This window comes from Pipra filicauda, unplaced genomic scaffold, assembly GCF_003945595.2.
Source record: "Pipra filicauda isolate LSUMZ 115617 unplaced genomic scaffold, ASM394559v2 scaffold585_size263788_pilon, whole genome shotgun sequence".
Lineage (NCBI taxonomy): Eukaryota > Metazoa > Chordata > Aves > Passeriformes > Pipridae > Pipra > Pipra filicauda.
This window is the reverse complement of record NW_024104737.1, coordinates 151,931-166,595: the sequence shown is the minus strand read 5'-3', so window position 1 is coordinate 166,595 and position 14,665 is coordinate 151,931. Positions and strand designations below refer to the sequence as shown.

Below are 14,665 nucleotides of genomic sequence, written 5' to 3'. Positions count from 1 at the left end.
TGCCGAGGGCCTGGAATTCTCTGTGACGAAGGCCTTGCATTCCCTGTGCCAAGGGCCTGGAATTCCCTGTGCCAAGGGCCTGGCATTCCCTGTGCCGAGGGCCTGGCATTCCCTATGCTGAGGGCCTGTGCATTCCCTTGCCGTGGGTGCCCACGGAAGCAGGCGGGCAGTGCCCTGGTGCTGTGCTGAACCCGAGGGGCCTGGTGCTGGGAAGTCCTGGCACAGCTCCCACAGAGCCATTGCTGGTGTATTTGCCCTCTGGTTCATCTCCCACTGGGCCTTCCCGGTTTTCCCTTAGGAAAAGCACAGGTGGGAGAGCCCCCGGGGCCACCAGTGGCAAACAGGGCCTGTCATGCGCAGGGCTCAGCTGATCCCGGAGCTCAATCCTGCCTTTGTGTCCTGCCAGGAGCCTGCCCTTGTTTGTGTCCCACACAAAGGGTTGGTTTGTGTGTCCGGGCAGGAATTGTCCAGCACAGAAGGGACGGGATGTGCAGGGGTTTGTCCCCACAGGCTGCAGGGTTTGTCCCCAGCACACCCTGTGGCCCTGCTGCCCGGGGATGCCACTTCCAAAAGGATGAGGTTCTGGATCCAAACGGGCCTTCCCGTGTTTATTTGGGGTTTTTTTTTCTCCCCCTCTCACCGTTTAGCACAATTAGATTATAAAACAATAACGAGGTGAGGTGAAGCCCCTCGTGACTCCTCATCTCCAAAGCTGGAAACCCATCCAGGCCTTATTTTACTGCCAGGAGCCTCTTTTCATGGAGCACTTTTTCCCAGGAGACCTGTACACGGTGGCAGGAGACGCCTGGGACATGAGTCGTGTCGGAGTGGGAGAACAGGGAAAGGCTGGGATGTTCCCGAGCCACTCAGGTGGTGCTGGGGGATGTCCTGGGAAGCACAGGCTGCTGTGGCCATTTCTCCTTGGAATCGGGAGTGGGGAATCAGCTGCTTTTTAACTAATTGTGATGGAATTCGATCCCCTTAAAATAGCAGTGCTGTAATCCCAGACAATCCTATTGCCTCAACTTAGGGACCGACGTCTGTCCTCGAGCTGCTCCGGCGGTGACGGGCCCAGGGCAGTTACAGGGGAGGTTAAATCAGCTGGATTTATGCAAATAATATTTGAATCAACTCTTAAGGAAGATTTAAATCAGAAATCATAGCAAATGAACAGGTCTTTTTTGGCTTAAACAATTCCATGATTCCAACCTCTCGCGGGACATGAAACTGCTCTTCCACCGCCCCAAATCAGCCCACGGGGAAGGAAAAGTGTAAAATTTCCTCAGAATAAAAGTTGTTTTAAATGTTTTACCTACAAACCAGGGATAAACATCCCACCAAGAAGCCTCAGAGTTTTGGTTTGCCATTCACTTCCTCAAAATGGCACAAGAAGGGGTTTGTCTTCCCTAAGGACAAGGACAAAGATGGATTTAAGAAGGAGACGACACCCTGGGTTTGGCTAGTTCACAAATAAAACCCTCACTGACCTCATCCAAAAGCATTTCCAAGGAAACTGGACAGTAACTAAACAAGCATTTTACAGGCACTGAATTATTTAACATCCAAACAAGGCCAGAAAACAATTGGATGCAATTAAATTTAAAAATAATCCCAGTGGTTTATTCCATTTGCCATTATTGTCTGTATCCTTTGCCTGGGAGCACCCACACATTCCATAGGAAGTCAGTTTGGATATAGGAAACCAAGTCAGGTGAAAATAAAAAATATAAGAAATAAAATGCTGGAATTGAACTTTTTTTTAGCTAAATCCTTATTTAAACCACCCAAACCTTTGGGGGTTGTATAAAGATCCCTACGTGTGCAGAACTCCTCGGCCTCCAGGGCAGGAGACCCAAAGTGTTTGGAAATGAAAAGTAAAACGGGATCTGGGCAGGAAATGGAAGGATTAAAGATGACAAAGGTGTCGAGGAAAAGGGGAGCTGCTTAATTGGAAGTGAAAGGCAGGACGTAATCATTAATTAATCATTATCCCCCCGCTATAAATAGGGCCCCGGCAGTGGGGGAGTGTCCGGCCCCGGGTCAGCTCTGTCCCACCGGGAATAGCACTAATCCCACTGCCCTGCTCCAGGGATTAACGGGACCAGGCTGGTCCTGGAGCCCTGGCATTACCCACCCCTCGCCCACCCCCCGGGCCCCCCGAGCAGCTTTGCCTCATGTCCAGTGAGCCTGAGTCCCATCCTTGTCCTTGGGAACCCCAGGAGACCCTCCTGGGGTGCACTGAGCACTCCTGGGGGCTTGGGGTGGGCTTGGGGTGAGATGGGGTGAGTCTGGGGGCATTTGGGGTGCGGTGGAGTGAGTTTGGGTGGGTTTGGGGATCATTTGGGGTGGATTTGGGGTCGCACTGAGTGGGTTTGGGTTGTTTTGGGGTAGGTTTAGGTGGGGTGGATTTGGGTGGGTTTAGGTGGGTCTGGGGTGAGTTTGGGTGAGTTCAGTCTCAAACTGCTTCACTCTCCCGGACTATTTCCATCGCCCGGGTGTACTCGGGCCCTGGGACGGGCGAAGGAGCCGGGCCGGGGCTGCGGGACCGCCCCGAGGGACGGCGGGGCCGGTGGGGGCTGCGGGCGAGGGCCGCTCCCGCTGCCGGACTACAACTCCCAGGAGGCAGCGGGGCCGGGGAGGAGACGAACGGAACCGAAGCGAGGCCGGGCGGAGCCGAAGTAGGGCCGAAGCGAGAACGGGAAGAGCAGAAGAGGGCCCGGGCGGAGCCGAAGGGAGCCGAAGCGGGGCCGGGGGTCGCGGAGCGGCGCCGGGGGCAGCCGGGCGGCCCCGCCAAGATGAACGCGGTGCTGGCGGTCCGGCAGTACGTGTCCAAGATGATCGAGGACAGCGGCCCCGGCATGAAGGTGCTGCTGATGGACCGGGAGACGGTGAGCGGCGGGCCCGGAGCGCGGGGGGCGGCGGGGCCGGGAGCGCCGGGCCCGGGGCCGCGGTGACGGGCGATGTCCCCCAACGTGCCGCCCGCAGACCGGCGCCGTGAGCGTGGTGTACACCCAGTCCGAGATCCTGCAGCGCGAGGTTTATCTCTTCGAGCGCCTCGACTCGCCCAACAGGGAGCCCATGAAGCACCTCAAGGCCATTTGCTTCCTGCGGCCCACCAAGGTACCGACCCCGCCCGCCCCCCACCCTGCCCGGGGGTCCCCGCACTCACCAGGGTGGGGGTCGGGCTCTTCTCCCTGGGAACAGCAGGACAAGGGGAAACGGCCTCAAACTGTGCTGGGGGGATGGGGGGGGTTAGGTCGGATACTGGGGAAAATTCCTTAATGGAAAGGGCTGTCTAGCCCCGGCACAGGCTGCTCAGGGCAGTGGTGGAGTCCCCTCCATCCCTGGAGGTGTTAAAAAATGTGTGGACGTGGCACTTGGGGACACGGGTCAGTGGTGGCTTTAGCAGTGCTGTGGGGTTGCCAAACTGCAGGATCTCAGAGGCTTTTCCAACCTTAACACTTCCACGATTCCATATTCCTTAACTCCACTCTCCTCGCTGCTGTTTCCATCCAGGAGAACGTGGAGCTCCTGGTGCAGGAGCTGCGGAGGCCCAAGTACAGCGTCTACTTCATCTGTGAGTACAAACCATCCGGGGGTCCTGAGGGTCCATAATCTGGGACAGGCTCCACATCCCAGCGTGGGTGGCACAGGATCCACATCCCAGCGTGGATGGCACAGGCTCCACATCCCAGTGTGGGTGGCACAGGCTCCACATCCCAGTGTGGGTGGCACAGGCTCCACATCCCAGTGTGGATCACACAGCACCTTCCCATGCTGGGTGTATCAGGCAGGTGCTTCCCACGTGTCCTGCTCATGCCACGGCATGTTCCGTGGGTTTGGGAATGAAGCAGAACGACTCCAGCTGGTTTTGGGTTGAAGTCCAGTCCTCCAGCCCTGGAATCAGTCGGTGGGATGCTGGGAATTGGGTGAAGTGGCCTCTAGATGTCATCGCGGCTCCGCGGGACGCGGCAGGGCCGGGCGCCGGGGAGAGGGGCAGGGGATGAGCTCCAAGCATCCCTGGCAGGTGGCTCAGGATTCCAGCACCTGCAGGTGCAGGGTCAGAGGGTCTCTGGGGGATTTGCTCCCGCTCTGGAGGGGATCAAGCCGTGCTGTCCCACGGGGTCTGCCCGGATCCCAACCATCCCTTCGCTGTTTCCTCCCAGATTTCAGCAACGTCATCAGCAAGAGCGACGTGAAGGCCTTGGCCGAGGCCGACGAGCAGGAGGTCGTGGCTGAAGTCCAGGTGAAGTTTGTATGGTTTAGGTAGATCCAAAAGCAAAGGGAAGGTCCAGGCTCACAGACACTGGGGGACCAGCAGGGCTCTTGTTCCCAACCAGCCTGGGTGGGAGGAAGGATGGACACAAAGGCCGGTGATTGGGGTTGGGTGTTGGTGCCAGTGCTGGAACAGGGCTCTGGGTGGTGACAGACACTGTCCTGCTCCCCCACCAGGAATTCTACGGCGACTACATCGCGGTGAACCCACACGTCTTCTCCCTCAACCTCCTGGGCTGCTGCCGGGTAGGAACACGGCGAGTTCTCCTTGGATTGGGTAACACACCAGTAGCCACCACAAACTGGGGCGATGGGGGGCTGCTGGAGGGGCCATGAGAGGGAAGGAATGGTCCTTGGCAAGGAGAGGAACACCAGGGAGCCCGGGCTTGGCCCTGGGGGTACCTGCTCCTCCAGCCCAGCCGTGGTTTCCTGTGAGACTTTAGGACTTAGGAACAAGGATGTGAGGAAGTTTGGGGCCGGTGCATCCATATGAGGCACAGCCTTTCCTTCCAGGGCCGCAGCTGGGACCCGGCTCAGCTGGCCAGGACAACCCAGGGGCTCACTGCTCTGCTGCTGTCCCTGAAGAAGTGCCCCATGATCCGGTACCAGCTCTCCTCGGAGCCGGCGAAGCGCTTGGCCGAGTGCGTGAAGGTGAGGGGAGCCCACGGCACGTCCTCCCTTTGGGGGATATTCAGTTTTGGCTAGTTTGGGTTTTCAACCCATTTCCAGTCAATTCTTGGGAATTCCATCATTTCCTTCGTGGCCCAGCGCCGGGCAGGTCGCATCCCTCTCTGCTCCCAAAACAGCCTCTGGAGAGCTGCATTCCTGGGCCCTCAGCTCCTCCCTGGCAGTGCAGGCCGGGCTTTCACCCGCCCTTCCCTCCGTACCCGTATCCACACTGAGAGGGATCGTTTTCCAGGTGTTCCAGTGGGATTTTTCCCGTTTCTCCACAGCAAGTGATCACGAAGGAGTACGAGCTGTTCGACTTCCGCCGCACCGAGGTCCCTCCCCTGCTCCTGATCCTGGACCGCTCCGACGACGCCATCACCCCGCTCCTGAACCAGGTGAGCCACACCCAGGCGTGCCAGGCTGGGGCAGGGATGGGAGTTCTCCCCCTGGCCGGGCACGGGTTGGATGTGGGAGAGAAAAGTGTTGCCTCCCACCCCCGTTCCCTGTGAAATCCCTCTGTGCTCTCTCCCCCTCTGGTTATTCCCCAGTGATATTTATGTTACTTACAATGAGTTTATTTCTCATTGTAACCTCCTGGCTGGTTCGAGGGACACACACCTGGGCTGTCCGTGTGTCCCGGGGGAGCGGGAGCAGCGTTGGTTGGGTTTAGCTGAAATCCATTGATTTTCCAGTGCTGTGCCTCCCCAAGGTCACCCCTCTGCCTTCCTCTGTCCCCTGGCAGTGGACGTACCAGGCCATGGTCCACGAGCTGCTGGGGATCAACAACAACCGCATCGACCTGTCCCGGGTGCCGGGGATCAGCAAGGACCTGCGGGAGGTCGTCCTGTCAGCTGAGAACGACGAGTTCTACGCCAATGTAGGTGTCCTGGAGGGTCTCCACGAGCAGCTGGGTCTGGGGGTCACGTCCCGTTCGTGTTTTGGGAAAGGAACTTCCCGATGACTTTGAGCATCAATGTGCCAGTGGTGAACGTCACCGAGCTGCACCAGTGACACCTGACAGGAGATCAGGTGTCCTATTTGTGGTTTTATTTCAAAGCCAAGTGCAGAGCTGCGGGTTTGGGGGGATGTGCCTTGAGCACAGGGGCCGCTTTCTCCCAGCTCCTAAGGACTCTTTCCCTGTGCTCCCCGTCTTGTCCGTGCAGAACATGTACCTGAACTTCGCCGAGATTGGCACCAACATCAAGAACCTGATGGAGGATTTCCAGAGGAGGAAGCCAAAGGAGCAGCAGAAGCTGGAATCCATCGCTGATATGAAGGTACGGACAAAGCCCATCCCAGCTGGGTCCTGGGGCACAGCTCAGAGCACGGGCTGTTACATTGGCCACTGCTCAGGGTAAGGAGTCTGGAGGCCTCTTTGGAGGTGCTTTCTGTATCCTTTAATTTTAGGAGTAAATAAAAAGTACATCCCTCCCAGAAGTCTCCGGGTAATGGGAGAAATCCTATGGGCTCCTGGGATCGAGGTGCCCAATCCTCCACACACAGGGCTTGGATTGCTGTGAATTTATGCAGTTTATGGCTGGCTGCACCCACCTTCTGTCTCCTGCTTTTCCCTGGAAGCACCCACTGTCTTGGTTTCCCCCCTCACAGGCCTTTGTGGAGAACTACCCTCAGTTCAAGAAGATGTCGGGGACGGTGTCCAAGCACGTGACGGTGGTGGGGGAGCTGTCCCGGCTCGTCGCCGAGCGGAACCTGCTGGAAGTGTCGGAGGTGGAGCAGGAGCTGGCCTGCCAGAGTGACCATTCCAGCGCCCTCCAGGTACTCCATCCCAGCCCTGGCTCCGGGGCTTTGATCCCGTCGCTCCCCTGGGGGTGGGAGTTCTGTGTCCTGCGGGGTGGGACACTGGATGTGGAATTGCTCCTCCCTGCTCCGCTCAGATGGGGATGAGTCATCGTTAATAACTGGCTTGAGAAGCATCTTGGCAAATCCTGTCCTTACATCCCACTCTCCGGCGTTCCTCCATTATGTGACAGCGCCGTCACATCACCAGCTCCGGGTTTGGGGGGGATGTGGCAGTGCTGGGAGCTGGATGGAGACACCGGCGGGTCAGCCCTGCCCTGGCAGGTGAATCCTGGAACTCCTGGGGTCACCTTCGTCCTGGTCTGCACAAACTCAGTGTTTCTGCAGTTTTTTAGAGCAGAAAAGCTGCCTCAGTTCCCTTCCCCAGCCCCGTGCCTGAAGGGCCCTGTTGTACTTCCAACAAACCGAGGCCGCTGGAAAACTTGCAGCAGCTCGGAAATGAATGGAAACCCATGGAAGTGGGATCTTTGTCCCTGCAGCCACCCTGCCCCAGGCTGTCCCTGCTGCGGCTCCCCATGGCAGCGAGAAGGGCAAGGCCACGGGACAAGGAGCAACCAGCCAGAGCCTGGAATAAGGGTGGAATTGTTCTCCCCTGATGTCACTTCAAGGATTGCTCGGTCTCTGGTGGCCTCGGGCCCCCCAGTCCAGGACATTTGGGTTATTCCTCCCCTGGGCTCTCATTAACCCTGACACAGTGCAGGAGCCCTGGGAGCTGAACAGAGGGTTGGAATCCCAGCTCCTCCCGTGGACAATGGCTGTTCTGTTCTCCTCACTTCCCACTGATCCTGGCACTGCCAGCACAGGAACCTCCCTGGGGCTCCGTCCCTCCCCTCACAGGTGAATTCCTGAACTTGAAGGGTGAAGTTCCTGTTGATCCTCCTTACAGGCCAGGATTTTGTCCTCTGTTTTTGTAACTAGTCAGCATTAGTCAGACAGATCCCAGCAAACAGCTGAGCCAGGGTGGTGAATCCAGCAGCGGATCAGGAGTGATAACCGAGATCCCTGCTCTTCCCTCCAGCTGGGATCTCTTTCCATGCTTTAATTCCTTCCCTCCTTTGCTTCCAAATGTGCAATTTGCTCCTCCACATCTCACATCCAAAGGCTTGCTGAGACTTTGATGCTTCTGCCATGCACCTTCCAAACAGGAAATGGAATTGGAGGGGTTACCTGAGGGGTTTTTTTGAGCCAGTGTAGTGGTCGAACCTGTGGGCCACGTGTGGCTCCACTCGAGCCAGAAAGGGCTGGGCAGAGCTTGGAGGTGTCTGGAAGTGCCTGCTGACCTCCCCCTCCTGCAGGGACACCAGTGACACCAGTCTGATTGGTGTCCCTAAGGCAGTGACACCAGTGAGACCAGTCTGATAAGTGTCCCTCAAGCAGTGACACCAGTGAGACCAGTGTGGTTCCATGTCGCTCAGGCAGTGATACCGGTGACACCAGTCTGATTGGTGTCCCTAAGGCAGTGACACCAGTGAGACCAGTCTGATTAGTGTTCCTCAGGCACTGATACCAATGACACCAGTGTGGTTCCATGTCCCTCAGGCAGTGACACCAGTGATACGAGTCTGGTTCCATGTCCCTCAGGCAGTGATACCAGTGAGACCAGTTTGATTCCATGTCCCTCAGGCAGTGATACCAGTGATACCAGTCCAGTTCTGTGCCCCTCAGGCAGTGAGACCAGTCTGGTCCCATGTCCCTCAGGCAGTGATACCAGTGACACCAGTCCGGTTCCATGTCCCTCAGGCAGTGACACCAGTGACACCAGTCTGGTTCCATGTCCCTCAGGCAGTGACACCAGTCTGGTTCCATGTCCCTCAGGCAGTGATACCAGTGACACCAGTCCGGTTCCACATCCCCCAGGCAGTGATACCGGTCTGGTTCCGTGCCCCTCAGGCCCTGGGCTCCGGAGCAGCCCGGCCTGGCCCCCGCTGAGGTGTCCCCGTGTCCCCGCAGAGCGTGCGGCGGGTGCTGCAGAGCCCGCGGGTGTCGGAGCTGGACGCGGCGCGGCTGGTGATGCTCTACGCGCTGCGCTACGAGCGCCACGCCAGCAACGGCCTCCCGGCACTGCTGGACGAGCTGCGCGCCCGCGGCGGCACCGACAGGTACCGCAAGGTAACCCCGGGGAGGGGGCACGGGGGGCACGGGGGGGGGGGGAATCGCTGCTCTCTGGGGGGAAACCTGCCCGCTCCGGGTCAGCCCGGGGCAGGTTGTTGTGCAGAGCCCCGAGCTCGGCTCAGGGAGGGACCTGCGGGTGTGACTTTTTAAATGAGTGGTGCCATTTCCCACGTCAGGGATATTGGGGGTTGGACGGGGTGATCTCCAGAGGGCCCTTCCACCCTGGACTGGTCTGTGGTGTTATGAAGGATTGAATAAAGCGGGGATGGCAAGAGTCTGCTGGGAGGGGAGTGTGGCACGTGCACAGGCCTGGGATGTGCATCCTCTCTCCTTCTGCTCTTCCCCCTTTCCCCAGCTCCTGCATAGGCAGTGGCTGCAGTGAAGGGCTGGGAATGGAGAGGAGCTGGTGGGAAGGGAGCGGGCGGCAGCGCCAGGAGCAGCTGGGGAGGAGGTGGAGGAGCAGGATGATGTCACCTCGTGTGGAGGAGCTGCTGCCGCGGGCGATGGAGACGAGGCCTCTCCTCGTGCAGGAGGGTCGGGGCAGGCGGGGGGATGTGGGGGTGCTGCTGCTCCACCCCCTCACCTCTGTGTGCAGTGCCACTGGGATCACCTCCCTGGCTCCGTGTCCCTGAGCCCCGTGAGCCCCAGAGCCCAGTGAGGAGTTCTGGGCTGACGGCTCCTGCCCTCTCCCCGCACAGCTGGTGTCGGCCGTGGTGGAGTACGGAGGGAAGCGGGTCCGGGGCAGTGACCTGTTTGGCCCCAAGGACGCCGTGGCCATCACTAAGCAGTTCCTCAAAGGCCTGAAGGTACCGAGATGCCTCGGGGGGAAAAGGGACAGTTTTAGCCAAAACTGCAGCCAGAGCAGGAGCGGGGCTGGCAGGAACGTGCTGGCTTGGGGCTGGGATTTCACAATGAGGGCAGTGGCTTCAGGGCCTGATTCCATTGAGGACAGTGGGAGCGGGTTGCTGAAGAGCCTCAAATCCCAAATTCAGGGGTGACACCTGCTGGGTTGTCAGGTGATGCGGTGCCCCCGCTGATTCCTCCTCCCTCCTTGCTCTCCCAGTTCCTAAAGAGCTTCCCTCCCGCCACAGGGCATTGAGAATGTGTACACACAGCACCAGCCCCTGCTCCAGGAAACGCTGGACCAGCTCATCAAAGGAAAGCTCAAGGACAGCCAATATCCCTACCTGGGCCCCAACACGCTCCGGGACAGGTACATGGGGCTGGTTGGGCAGAGCCTGCACTGGGATACACCTGGGGCCCCTGGCACTGGGACACACCGGCTGCCACAGCACTGGGATACACCTGGGGCCCCTGGCACTGGGACACACTGGCTGCCCTGGTGAACTGAGGCACAAATCCTGGCGGTTCGTGATCAGCCCCAAACGAGCTGCTCTGTGCCCTTCACCCCGAGCCCGGGAGCTCCGAGGCAGCGCCGTGTCCTCGCCTGACTCCGGAATCGATTGTGATTTCCCAGCTGCAGCGGAGCCTGAATCATGCATTAAACATGGGGGGGGTGGATCCACAGGGATCCGGGTGCTGCTGCTGGAGGCTGCTCAGGGCCAGGGGTGAAAGTTCGGGGGAGATGAGGTTTTGTGGGATTTAATGGTTGTTGTCGGCCCTGAGCCCAGCAGATCCCAGGGGTGACGCGGGGTCTGGGAGAGGCACCGTGAGGATCACGGATCGCTGCCTCCAGGGCAGGATTTATCCTTGGTTTTGTCTAATCCTGGCTCAGTATTGGCTGGGTGTTCCTCAGTGTTCCCCATCCCAGGGAGCGTCCAAGGCCGGGTTGGATGGGGCTTCCACCTGGTGAACAAGACGAGCTTTAAGGTCCCTCCGGCCCAAAGCATTCCATGATTTGTGCCTTTGTCCCAGGCCCCAGGACATCGTCGTGTTCCTCATCGGAGGGGCCACGTACGAGGAGGCGCTGGCCGTGTACAACCTGAACCGCTCCAACCCCGGCGTCCGCGTCGTCCTGGGCGGCACCACCATCCACAACACCAGGAGGTAAAACCCATCCCGCCGGGGATCCTGCCTGCGAAGCTGCTGGCACGGCAGGAATTCGGGATGCAGGAGGGATCCCCACCGGGTGATAGCACACGGAAATGGGGGGTCGGTGCTCCGTGCCCAGATCTGCTCGTGGTGGCTCAGGGACAGATCACCTGCCTGGAGCTTTAACCTGCCTTTCCCTGAGTTCCAGGGCAGGGAAGCAGAGTTTATTCCCTAGAGTTTTTCCTGCCTGTAATTCCCCACACGTTCAGGAAGCCAGAGCAGAATTCAGCACTGACTGAACGTGCAGCTGCCTTGCTGGAGGTGGGCAGAGGTCCCTCCTGGTATGGAATTCCTGGTGGGAAGCGTCTGGTTTATAAATACAAATAGTTTTTCCTGAACCCAAATTACTCGCTTTGGGTGCAGGGGAGAATTGAGGCCACACTGGGCATTGTTTCCCATTGGCACAGCTCAATGCTGGCCAGGCAGGGGAGCAGGAATTCCCTCCAGATTCCCCGTGCCCTTCCTTCAGCTCAGTGTGGGAAACCCCTGAGCTGCTGCTGAAGCTCAGGATCTGCAGCTCCATCATGGGCTCCACTTGGATTTGTGCTGCCAGGAGCCACCTGTGGGCTGGTCTGGGCTCCACCACGTCTCGGCACAGTCCCCGAATTATTTACAGAAAAACTGGGATTCTGTATCCAAATTTGCATTTCAAAGAATGAAGTGGGGAGGGAAAAAAACCCAAAAACTAAAAGGCTGGTCCTATGGAAGGGCTGGATCCAGCTGGGCCCTGCCTGGGAGCTCTGGGGAAGGATGGCAGAGGCCTGTTCTTAAACAGCCCTGCTCCAAATGATTCATTTTCTCTGGGATAAGGTTTCCCTAAGGATGGAAGGACAACAAAAATGTGTCCTGTCCACTGTTCCCCACAATTCCAGCACAGTGCCCGAGGATCAGGGAAATCTCAGCACATCCCTGAGGTGTCTGATGTGAGGGAACCCAGAGTTTAGTGTGTCCCAACCCCTCCTGTAATCCATGGCCTTCCTGATTCCTGCGGGATTAGGGCGGATATGTCACCAGAAACAAGGGGATTTGGGTGTTAATGCGCCGAGCAGCCATGTAAGCGCCTAATCCCGGGCTCCATTGTTCCTACGGCCCCACTGGAACTGGGACCAACATCTGTGGGCACCCGGGGGGTGGCCCAGGGGAGGGAGAATCCGCTCTGCTCCTGGCGATCCGAGCCCTGCTCCTGGCGATCCCAAAGCAGTTCCGCCGGGTTCGGAGGAGAAAGGGTTACAAAGGATCAATAATCGGCTAAAAAGGGATGCCTGGGAGCAGGAGGAACATCTGGCGCTGGGGCTGACTCATCCCGGGCAGGTTGAGCCCAAACCTGCTGGGACTAATCCCGGGATGTGGAGCCTGACCCAGTTACCCAGTTACGGCGCCGCGGCGGCACCGGAGCCTCGTGGGGACCCTCCTCGCTCCGGAGGGGTGGGAGCGGAGCTGGGAGTGGGTTTGTTCCTCCTGGGGGGTTGATCTCTGGGCCCTGGTCAGGTGGAGCATCCATGGAGTTACCTGCAGGTACCTGTGCTGGGTCCTCACCTGGCCCCGCAGGATCCACGGGGTTCTGGGAACAGCCCCAGCACGGGGGATTTGTGCCGTGGTGCAGCTCATCCCCCTGGGGCAGGTGGCACTTTGGCTCTTGCCTCGGCACACTCCGGACCCAGAAGGTGCTCAGAGAGGCCTGAGGGGACCCCGAGGGGACCCTGACCATGTGCACAACCTGCTCTGGACAGCACAGAACCGGGAGGTTCCCCAAAAACACCAGCGAGTCATTCCCTGCCACAGCTCGGTTCTGCCTGGCTCCAATGCCTAAAAATAACCTGGAGGAGAGAGAGCTGGGGCTGGAACACAAAGCCAGGTGGAGCCAGGGGACAGTGTCCTGTCTGTGCCCCTTCCAGCTGTGTCCCATGGAGCTCAGAGCTGGGCCTTTGCTTGAGATTTGAGGGTCTTATTATTTTTCAAACCCCTCAGGATTCACAACCTGGGCAGGAAGAGCTGCTCCAGACCCAGTTTAGGGAAATCCCGTTTCTGTAGGATTCGTGGCATATCCTAGTTTGTATTTCTTTATCCTTTTTGTGGGTTTTTTTTTAAGCATTACTGTTGAGATCACCTGATCAGCACATTGAGGGGATGAGTCAGCCTGGGAACGGCTGTGGTGTCTCACTGCCAGAGGAACCATCCTCCAGCAGCATCTTCCTGGCTGGGAGCATTCCTGGCTTTGGGAGCTTGGAATTTACCCTTGGATTAGTGTTTCCTGCCTCCAGCTGTCCCAGGACAGCCACAGGAGTGGGTCAGGCAGGGGTGACCTGTTGTTGGATCACAGTGTCATGGGCAGGTCACCCCTTTGCCACTGTCACTGCGTATGGAGAAGTGACAGGACCAGAGGAAACAGCCCCGAGTTGCACCAGGAGAGGTTTAGTTTGGATATTGGGGAAAATTCCTTCACTGAAAGGGCTGACCAGGGCAGTGGTGGAGTCCCCCATCCCTGGAATTGCTCGAAACCACGTGGATGTGGCACGTGGGGACACAGTCAGTGGTGGCCTTGGCAGTGTTGGGTTGACAGCTGAATTCTATGAGCTCAGAGGGCTTTTCCAACCTAAACAATTCCCTGATTCCACGCCTCTGTGCCCCCGTCCCAGTGTTGCTGGGGCTGTGTCTCAGCTCTGGGGCTGAGGAGCAGGTCCTGGTGGGGTCCAAAGGCCCGAGGCCAGGCCCAGGGTGGGGGGGCAGTTGGCCCTTTTCCCACTGACCTGAGCCTTTCCCGGCAGCTTCCTGGAGGAGGTCACAGCCTCGGGGTTCCGAGGCCGGAGCACCGAGAGCTCCCAGGTCCCACCGAGGTCCAGCAGCCGACGGTGAATCCTGAAGGAGTGAATCCCTTCTTGCCCATCCGGACCTGGATGTTCCTGCGCCGTGGCCGGAGCTTCCCCCTCTGGAGCTGGAGCTGGAGCTGGAGCTGGCCACGACGTGTCCCCCCTGCAGCTCCTCCTTGTCCCCTCACAAACAGCTCCAGAGCTGGGGATGTCACCTGAGGGGAGCCTGGGGAAGCTCTTGAATCCCTGCAGCTCCCGGCTCTTCACTGGGACGCACGGGATGAGTCCCTGAGGAATCCAACGGTCCTGCCCCGGGCCAGGGGAGCAGCTCTGGGGGTGCAGCTGGTGGGCACAGGAGCCCTTTGCTCTGCTCCATTGTCTGTATATGTTGAATCCTATTAAATCCCCTGTTTTGGCTGAATCTGTCTGTTCAGTAATTCCCAGTTTCCCTTTCCCAATGCCATGAGATGCAGTTACAGCCTGAGCCTTCTCAGGAGCTTCTGCCCCCCTCAAGGACCACACCAAGGACTCACTGAGGAACCTGTGAGTGCGTTTCCAGCTCTGCCCCGTGGCCTCTAATCAGCACTTGATTGGGAATTAACAAGCCAGATCAAATGAAATGAGCTCCTAAATCTCTGGGAATTATCGTGGCATCACAACTAAGTCCCGTTGATGTGGGAGAGAGCAAAGCCCTTCAGGGGGGAGGGGACCTGGCCCCAGGGGTCCTGGGCAGCTCTTGTTGGGGAGAAACAAAGCCTGGGCTGGGGGGGGGCTTTGAGGTCCCTCCAGCCCAAACCATTCCATGTTCCTGGACCTCTGGGAGGGAAGTTGGGCAGGAAGGGGAAATGTGGCAGTGGGAACATGGAGGGATGATGGGATTTCATTTAAGGAAAAACCCCACAAAAACCCAATGTCCAAACCTGATTATAACC

The 14,665-nt window shown here is 58.5% G+C and overlaps 1 protein-coding gene across 1 annotated transcript; it reads left to right on the top strand.

The window, feature by feature from the left end:
- Positions 1-2,645: 2,645 nt before the first annotated feature.
- On the top strand, positions 2,646-14,154 carry VPS45 (vacuolar protein sorting 45 homolog). The gene is made up of 15 exons (XM_027728078.2): positions 2,646-2,888; positions 2,986-3,120; positions 3,517-3,577; positions 4,167-4,246; positions 4,453-4,521; positions 4,789-4,926; positions 5,229-5,339; positions 5,687-5,821; positions 6,108-6,221; positions 6,553-6,720; positions 8,713-8,871; positions 9,573-9,680; positions 9,966-10,087; positions 10,750-10,881; positions 13,692-14,154. The coding sequence occupies exons 1-15, from the start codon at positions 2,796-2,798 to the stop codon at positions 13,777-13,779; spliced, it is 1,713 nt and encodes a 570-aa protein (XP_027583879.1). The 5' UTR covers positions 2,646-2,795; the 3' UTR covers positions 13,780-14,154.
- Positions 14,155-14,665: the final 511 nt, after the last annotated feature.

Excerpts from the sequence above, each read along its gene's own strand:
- VPS45 (XM_027728078.2), top strand. The coding sequence starts at position 2,796 with ATGAACGCGGTGCTGGCGGTCCGGCAGTACGTGTCCAAGATGATCGAG. Across the intron at positions 6,222-6,552 it reads AATCCATCGCTGATATGAAG|GCCTTTGTGGAGAACTACCC; the intron begins GTACGGACAAAG and ends CCCCCCTCACAG. Across the intron at positions 10,882-13,691 it reads ACCATCCACAACACCAGGAG|CTTCCTGGAGGAGGTCACAG; the intron begins GTAAAACCCATC and ends CTTTCCCGGCAG.